This window comes from Lampris incognitus, chromosome 13, assembly GCF_029633865.1.
Source record: "Lampris incognitus isolate fLamInc1 chromosome 13, fLamInc1.hap2, whole genome shotgun sequence".
NCBI classification, from domain to species: domain Eukaryota; kingdom Metazoa; phylum Chordata; class Actinopteri; order Lampriformes; family Lampridae; genus Lampris; species Lampris incognitus.
Window position 1 is genome coordinate 15562371 of NC_079223.1, and position 9298 is coordinate 15571668.

Below are 9298 nucleotides of genomic sequence, written 5' to 3' on the forward strand. Positions count from 1 at the left end.
TGTACATTACTAGTTTGTTTTCATGAAAAAAAGTTTGGATTTTTATCAGTTTTTTTTAATAATTTTTTTTTTAAATCACAGTCTCTCTCTCTCTCCCCATTGCTATTGCTCTCCTAGTGGTGTGCACAGGCAGGAAAATACAGCTGACAGCTTGACTCATTCATCCCAGTGGAACTGTTAGACATTGAGTCGACAGATTTAAAGGACTAGATCACATTGACATGGACCAGATGATCCGTACAGAAGAAACAACCACCCACTACATCCGACCAGTAGCTGAAGTAATTGACTGAGTTTTGTGTTACTGCATGCCAACTTGTTTCTACCATACAATCTTTGAAGAAAGAATTGCCTTTAGCGAGAATAAGAACAGAGGCTGGGTGGATTCGTAGATGGGGTCTACGCCAGTGTTAGAAGTGTGAATAAAGGCGTCCCTCAAACTTGCAGGGGAAAGAGATAAAGTAGCCATGACAATGATGAGAATTTCCAATTCCCTGATCCACACAGCTCCCTGGCTCTGGCCCTGCCAGCTTCACTGTACCAATCCTGATCCAGCACCAAGGACAGCGGTGGACCCCTCTTACAGGAAGACAGCCGGGCTTCAGTACCAGGGCCAGTACCCGTCTTCAGCACCCCCCAGTTCTCCCATAACGGAACACCCAAGGAAGCTGAATCAGCTGAAACAGCCAGGGTGGCATTGTACTTAAAGTGCCCTGTCACGAAAAGCCTGCAGGTTTGAACCACCACATAAGCTGACATAACATCCTAAACACCTTGCGGCTCACTCACTGCAACAAGAAGAGCATCGGATAAATGCCTTCGACAGTATTTTCCAACTGCATGCCATTGAAAGTTGCGTGTGCAGGTTTTCTTTCGAGCCCGATACAACATCAGTTGGTTGTCTGATTAGCACACTTTCATCCACAAACATGTGGAAGACCAATTGGTAAACTCAGTCGCTATATTGAAAAAAAAACCTGCATACACACAACTCTTGTTGACACAAGGCTGCAGATCACTGGCCTGTAATGCCATCAAGTGTAAATTGAAGTTCCTATACAAAGAGAAAGCCCGACACAACAACAACCTCTGACTGTCAATGAGGACAGAGTCTACATCACTTATCTATCACACAGGACACCCAGTCAGCAGAAGGCTTCTGGGAGTCGTTCCAGATGTTACTGATCCAAATCGTGCACGCACGCACACACACACACACACACACACACAGAGGCCAGTTATACTTTAACACACACCCCACACACACAGATATAATGAGAGAGGAAGCCTTTTATATGCAGGCATCAAAAGGTGGACCTGCACTGACAGTAATTTCCCTGACGCAAATCCAACCGTTGCTGAATAAATTGTGCACGGGGAGCAGGTCTGAGCAGTATTAACACGTGCCCCTGCTCTGTTCCATCCACTTTCTGGGGTAAGAAAAGTGTTTACCATCCTGCCCATCCGCACAAAACTACGATTTGATGACAACTTTGATGAGTGCATAGTTTGATAGACGTTCAATGCAAGGAATTTATACATAATGTTAACAATCAATGTTAATGATTTGGTGCTTATGATACTGAGTCTGTCCACAGTAATTATCAATAATTAATCATCTCCCTTATCGATGGAGTTATATAGATTTGAGCACGCCCGTGCTCATCGGTATCGTATAGCAAAGAATGCCAGCAGAGCTCGATGAGGAAGTGTTAGGGTAAATCAGAAACTAGAAATACACAACTACGGAGTGCACACACACACACACACAAATGTTTCACATGTTAATGTGATGTATCTCAGTCTAATTCTTTTTTTCTTGCCTTTTCTGCAGTTTTTTATATATACATGTGTTTTTTAGGTCAGGCAGTACCTCCCCCTACTGATCCTGTGTCAAAGATTGAGGTTTAACAGATCAACCGTGTTTTCTACTGGTAAAAAAAAAAAAGGGCAATCATCAGTTTTATCCTTTTACAGCCATGCCTCCTCATGTAAAAGACCCATAGCTACTATAGTAAGATGTTTCAAAATAATTTCATTCTGATTTAAATGAAACATTTATGTCTTATCAGTAATTCAAGAGGTGATGCTTGTGCTCAACCTCCTTTTTTTTAGTGTGACGCTACTTTGGCTCCACCATGACAATGAGAGAGGTTTGTGTAAGAAATAATTCATCATCTTCTCTCTTCCATCCCTCTCTCTCCCTCTCTCTCTCTCCCTCTTGCTGTCTGTCCCTCTGTCTCGGCTGTGTGTGCCAGGGGCTTGGCTCTGTGCCTCTGAACTATCTGCCGAACGCCGTGCCTTTGTCTCTGACCTGTTCACAATGCATAAAAGCCTCATCTACATACGATGTTGATTGCTGAACCTGACTTCAAAAAAGACACCAAAGTTTGTGATTTCCTCATTTGGAGCAGATACTGTACGTCCGGTGGAGCTAAAGTAGAATTAAGGATGAGACCGCACTGACAGCTGGTGAATAGAGAAGGGTCTTAACTGCAATATGATATGCATCTCAGGATCAATGTTTGGCAAACAATTCATAATTATAAACCAAAATGTATGATATTTAAGTCTGTCTGTCTGTCTGCCTGCCTATCTGTCTGTCTGCCTGACTGACTGTCTGTCTGTCTGTCTGCCTGCCTGTCTGTGTGTCTGCCTGTCTATCTGTGTGTCTGCCTGCCTGCCTTTCTGCCTGCTTACCTGCCAGTCTGTCTGTCTGGCTGCCTGTCTGCCTGTCTATCTATTTGTCTGTCTGCCTGTCTTCCTGCCTGTCTGTCTGTCTGTCTGTCTGGCTGGCTGGCTGGCTGGCTGCCTGTCTACCTGTTTGCCTGTCTATCTATTTGTCTGTCTGCCTGTCTTCCTGCCTGTCTGTCTGTCTTCCTGCCTGCCTGCCTATCTGTCTGCCTGGCTATCTATCTGTCTGTCTGTCTGTCTGCCTGTCTTCCTGTCTATGTGTCTGTCTGCCTGTCTATCTATCCGTCTTTCCTGTCTGTCTGTTAAGAAATATGGATAAGCCTCCTCACAGTGCCCTTCATTACAACCCTGGCTACCACATTGATATTCAGCTCAGGTGAACAGTGTAAAAGCCTCGGTTAAAGTCCTAAAACAGCCAGGCGAGGAAGTTATCGCTGAAGTGAGAAGAAGTGAAGTTGAGTGGGGGCCAAGCTGTCAAACGGGAAGCCAAGCACCCCGAGCCTTCATATAATTGGAACCTGCTATTGAACCCCATCATGAGAGTGGGCTGGCTGATTGATGCTGGTTTCAAATAAGGTGATGGGGTTAAGGGCTCCGCTCCAAAGATAGAGACATCTCTTTCAGATCCCCTCATTTTTAAACCAATCTATTAATCATCAATCAATCAATCAATCAATCAATCAATCAATCAATCTATCTATCTATCTATCTATCTATCTATCTATCTATCTATCTATCTATCTATCTATCTATCTATCTATCTATCTATCTATCTATCTATCTATCTATCTATCATATTGTGTATGGGTTCATGTAGAAAGGACATCAGTTAAATCTAGTCTATACTTGGGGGAAAAATACATGACTTATTCTCCTCATGATTCTCTCTCTCTCTTTCCACCTCTCTCTCTCTCCCTCCTCCTCCTCTCTTCTTCCCTTCTCTGACTTCCAGTCAAGGGTCTCTCTTAACTCTCTGGAAGAACGAATTGTAATATGTGAAATCTTCATTTTACTTCAACACAACCCCCTGCACCCACCATGTCGACACGTTGGGAGGCAGAGTGCCAGGTGTCCTGTTTCATTTATATTCATATATATATATATATATACACACACACACCTGTGTCATTATAGCCACTTCCCTGAAATTAGCCGTCTTCCATCCGACCAGAGAGGGAAAGAGAGCACCTTGCTGTAGGGCAGTAAACCAGCCATAATTAACCAATCACAATTTAGAGAGATAGATTTCACTGATGATGAAAAAGACAACATGCATGCCTGACAAGGCAGAGAGCGACTGAGGCCTGAAAGACAGAACTATGGAGAGTAAGACTCGCCGAATGGAAAGATCAAATACATTTTACAGCTTAATGGGCAAAGCGTTGAGAGACACTCACTGTGGAGTGTGGAGACTGCTTCCTGCCTTTTAATGACTGGCATGTCAAATTAACCAGTCATGGATGACAGGTATCTCGGGAGTTCAAAACCATGCTCATCTTTGACCTGAGGGGGGAAAATAAATCCAGTATAGAAGACAAAACATAGCCACCCCCACATAATGGGAGTAACAGCAGCTCGAGGCAAAAACGCTGTTCATCTCCTAAAAAAGGGAAAATCCTAACTGCATTATCGAGGCCTTCTTTTATTTTGCCCTGAAATATGAACAGCCAAACTTTAACAAGTCTAATCGTAGTTCCTATCTAATAATCATAGTTCCTATCTATTAATCATAGTTCCTACCTAGTAATCATAGTTCCTATCTAATAATCATAGTTCCTATCTAGTAATCATAGTTCCTATCTAATAATCATAGTTCCTATCTAGTAATCATAGTTCCTATCTAATAATCATAGTTCCTATCTAGTAATCATAGTTCCTATCTAATAATCATAGTTCCTATCTAGTAATCATAGTTCCTATCTAATAATCAGAGTTCCTATCTAGTAATCAGAGTTCCTATCTAAATTCAAGCCGATCTTATGGACGGGTCTGTATCAAGAGCTCTATGGTCAAATATGAGAACAGTAGTCAGGGCGTTTCTCTGAGATGCACCACCACCAGTGTGCATGCGTCTGTGTGTCTACCTAGGTGATGGATTAAAGAGGTTTTAAAGAGGGCTGGGAGGTTGTGTATGTGGACAAGACAAAGCAGCTGTAACATGGAAGAATCTGTAGAAGCCCTAAAAAAAAAAAATCAACTTAAATCTTAGAAGACTCCTAATTTTTTTCCTCATAGATGGTCTTTAAAATCTTTGTTAATCAGTAACCTTTGGGCATCAGTTAATCCGTCAATAGCCATCAAATTCGGTGCAAATACTTTTGCCATAATAATAATAATAATACTGAATTACATTTATACAGGGCTTTACCTTGACACCCAAAGCACTTCAAGGTGAAGGGGGAAAACTCACCTCAACCACCGCCAATGTGTGGCACCACCTGGGTGATGCACAGCAGCCATTTTGCAGCAGAATGCCCACCACACATTAGCTGGAGGATGAAAGGGAGGAATCATTGAGCCAATCACACGGGGAGGATGACTAGGTGGCCGGATGGAGAGAGCTGGGTTGGGAATTTTGCCAGGACACCGGGGACCCCTCGCGCTTTGCGCTAAGTGCCATGGGATCTTTAACGACCGCAGTGAGTCAGGACCTCAGTTTTAACGTCTCATCCGAAGGACGGCATCTCCTACAGTACAGTGTCCCCGTCACTGCACTGGGGTATTGGGATTTGTTTATTAGGACCAGAGGGAAGACTGCCCCCTACAGGTCCACCGACACCACTTCCAGCAGCAGCTCAGTTTTCCCAGGAAGTCTCCCATCCAATACTAGCCAAGCCCACACCTGCTTAGCTTCTGTCATTCAGCAGAACCAGGATACATGCTGGTATGGCTTATAAAAGATGTCTTATTAGTATCAGTGAGAGGCTCTATCTCAAAAATACTTTACCGTTATGCTCTGTATTAAGTTCATTTTAGAAGAGAGAGAGAGTACCTGGGTGCTATATGGGATGGGCTCATCTCCCCACAGAGACAGGTCGATATGACACAGCCACCATGAAATTTTAAGCAGAGCTTGGGGGCAAACCGCAGCTGCCAATTCCTTAAAATCAGTTTGGCTAAAGGCCAGAGTTACATTACCAGACTACCTGTCATCTGTTTCGCTGTCAGCTCCAAGCCCATCTCAAAAAATATTCATAATCACTGGCAGCTTTGGCTCCATCCACTTCCCCAACAGAGGCTAATGTAATCCCATACAAGCGTCCCATGCCTCAAATTTGCATGGATCTAAAACTACCTCCTAAGACTTATTTGTTTTTATAATAACCTTTCAGTTAGGCAAATGTGTCCTTTACTAAATTGCCTCTTTCCCGATATTTATAATATTTATTTGAAAACGGTTTCTTTGGGTAAGACTTCAGACGTTTGTGAAAATGCCTTAGACTATGTGAGTGAGTTGGTTCTGAGGTACCGGTGCCACCTCTCAATACAGCGTGCAATACAGCAATATAAGAGTATGTGTGCTGAATATACAAGAATATATGTCACACATGGATGTGCTGAGGAGTTTTGTCTTAGCGGCAATTAAACACATTCAATTTGTCTCAACAATTAGAATTTCATAGAAGGTACTGGCATATAGATGAGCTTAATTTGAACGATAAGCATGTATGGATTCAGATTTGGGTAGAAAAGGACTTCTGCTACCTTTCCAGCATATAGTGAACATTTGGCCTTCCACAGGCCGTTACTAAAACATGTAAATGGCTGCAGGTTAGTAGGGTGAGGAGGTGTTCTGAGAGCGTCGGGTTTCATATTTTCATCTGACAGCTGTTTGTTTTCCACTCACACAATATTATGACCTAATTAAGAACACTGTGTTATTGCAAAGCGGTTGAAGGTGTAACTGCTTTTTCCTGTCCAGAATTTCTTGGTATTGACTTGCTACAAGCTGGATGTGTTCAACCTGGAGGATGTTCCGGTTCCCGTTTGTCTGAGGGATCCTGGTGTAACTTCTAGTGGCAAATGAGCTGAAACACCAGGTTAGTTTTGAGCAGTTCTTTATGTTTCTTTTGGAAGAAAGAAGCAGCCAGTCTTGTAGAGCTCAAGTTTGCAGTGATCTGAGACTCATGACCGGACTTGATCATGGAAGAGTCAGAGATGCAGGGTTGATACTGAACTTGCGACTTGAGTCAACCCGCTATATGACAATAATGCTCCATGTCTGCCTGCAGCTCTGCACATACAACTCTCCGGCTGCTTCTCTCTCTACTTAAAGCTTAGCTGGTGTTGATCAGCAGCTTTTCTCTTTTCATGCAACCCAGCTGCTGGCTCTTTTCTCTCTTAAGCTTAAAATATGTATTGCTTAGGATTTCATTGACCACATGGATGGTGTTTTATATTTTGCAAGTTTTTTTTTTTTATATAGATGAAAACATGAGTGCAATGTGACTTCTAATAAGTTGCATGTTAACAAGCTACCTTGGGAATTGACTAGACTAGACATGGACCATTCAATTGAATATGACATTTTCATTGACATTTACACTTAAATAGAGGAGCAGTAACTCAGCTGCAACAACTGAACAGGGGTGTGAGACGCGCTACATGAGTAAGTAAATGTGACATGCTGAAAAGCTAGCAGTGGACATGTACATCTGGCTTGTAAAACTAATCCGAGCTTAAGTATGCATTGTGCGGTGTGGAAATATTAGTGTGTTTGAGTGTGTATGTGGTGGTGGGGGGGGGGGCACTAGGTTTGGGCTGTGAATTAAATTGCATGACTGGAGTCTTACAAAGACTTCCTGCAGGACTCTGAAAAAAAAAAGAAGCTGAATGTTAATGTGGGTGTGTGCGTGCAAGTGCGTGTGTGTGTGTTTTTGTGTGCTTTAACGTCAGTTTGTGTGCACGTGCATGGATGTATACGTGCGAAACACTGAACACTGCATGCATGTGTGAACCTGCGCGTGAGTGTGCGTGTGTGAGCATTAGTGTTTGTGTGCCTGCGTGCGGGCTTGAGTGGGCACGTGCGTATCTGCAGAAATAGTGCAGACTAATTCGCCGACCTAGTTGGTTATGCAGACATGCTCACTACGGACATCGCTCCACTCCCCTCTGACATCAAATATTCAACACACACTCCTTCTATCTTTGCTAAAAACCCAAGGCCCCTTGCAGGCACCCCCGCGAGACTACAGATACCGTTTACCTGCAATAAAAGCAAGTGTCCTGCAGACGGAGAAGTCCTTTTCACCAGGGATGTTGGACAACAGAGAGACTGCAACCTCGCTGAAACACGGAGGGATGATGAGCGAGGTGATGCAAATGAGAATGAAAATTGGTAGCTGACACGTGTTTGACACCCCCCCCCACACACACACACACCCAAAAACCCCTGGTCTCATGGCATTTCACTTGCAACCAACCAGACAACAGATAACACCTAATATCTCGTACGTCTTGTTTAAGCAAGTTTTATGCAAATTCATCTGAACACCAAGACAAAATCCCTGCTTCTACATGGCCCCATCCGCTTTCTTATCTCTGCACACAAACTTTCCAATAAGCTTGGCCATTGTGCTGTTCTAACCCAAGAGATTGATTATTCCCATAGGCTTTGTCCCATTATCCTCGTACATGCTATATTGCAACCCGATGCCAGCCATTGACCTCAACCGTATCGCACAGGATCAGTAGTTCTGGATCAAGCGCTACTTCTAAGGATTTACCCGCGTGGGCTTTTCATTCTACCGGCAAAAATCGACCCCAACGGTACCATTTCAGCCCTGACAGGTTAGCGTTAATATTCAAGCTGCAAAGTTTCAGTCCCAAAATGGCTGCTGTCTCAGTCCTCCAATGTGATTGTTCTGATCGCACCTTTTCGGTCCCAACATCCAATTTAAGCCATCTCAGTCTACGCTGTTCGTCCTGACCATATATTCTCCATCATTCTACACAGTAATAATCTAGTTTGATTACTTTAGTTCTAACATTTCTGTTTCCTATAGCTTACAATTTCCCCTCCATCTCTTGTCCGAAGCGATTATCAATCACTGGTGTCCAGTCACCAGTCTCCAGGACTTACGTGTTCAAGTTTTTCCTTCCTGCGGAGCCAGACGCCGGCCGAGTAGTCCTGTTGCTGCACCGCTGTATAGATGGAGCTGGTGGGTAACACAGGGCCAGCGACGCCCAGGTGGCCCCCTTGCCCTCTCTGGTCCAGGCCACCTACGAGTCCACGGCTCCCCTTCATCTCCATACTGCCAGATAGATGTCTGTCTGGCGGCCGGGCTGCTCGACTCGGCGTTAATGTCAGTTAGACTGGTGATGGCACATTAAAAACTGCAGGAACTGGTTCACCGTTGCCGTGTGCCCTGTGTATTTACCATTCCATATAATCCCATCCTGGACTTTGTCTGTACATGGCAAATAATCACTGCACTGCTCCAACAGTGCCAAAAGGAAAAGGGTGGGATTGGTACTCCAAAGCGGTGTGTGGTGTGGTAAGCATTTGGTTTCAGCAGTCTGTCTTCTGCTGAAGCGATAAGAAGGAGAAGAAAAAAATCACAGAGCTTCTAAATTTAGCTTTCTACTTGTGTCCTTTACCACA

General features: G+C 43.8%; 1 protein-coding gene across 1 annotated transcript in view; it reads right to left on the reverse strand.

Annotated features, from left to right (window-relative positions):
* The window catches only part of LOC130123057 (inactive phospholipase D5-like), a 93865-nt gene extending 84918 nt beyond the window's left edge, over positions 1-8947 (reverse strand). Inside the window, exon 1 of the mRNA XM_056292180.1 lies at positions 8777-8947. Within this exon, the coding sequence (XP_056148155.1) occupies positions 8777-8947 (171 nt within the window). The remainder of the gene's footprint in view (positions 1-8776) is intronic.
* Between the last annotated feature and the right edge of the window lie 351 nt (positions 8948-9298).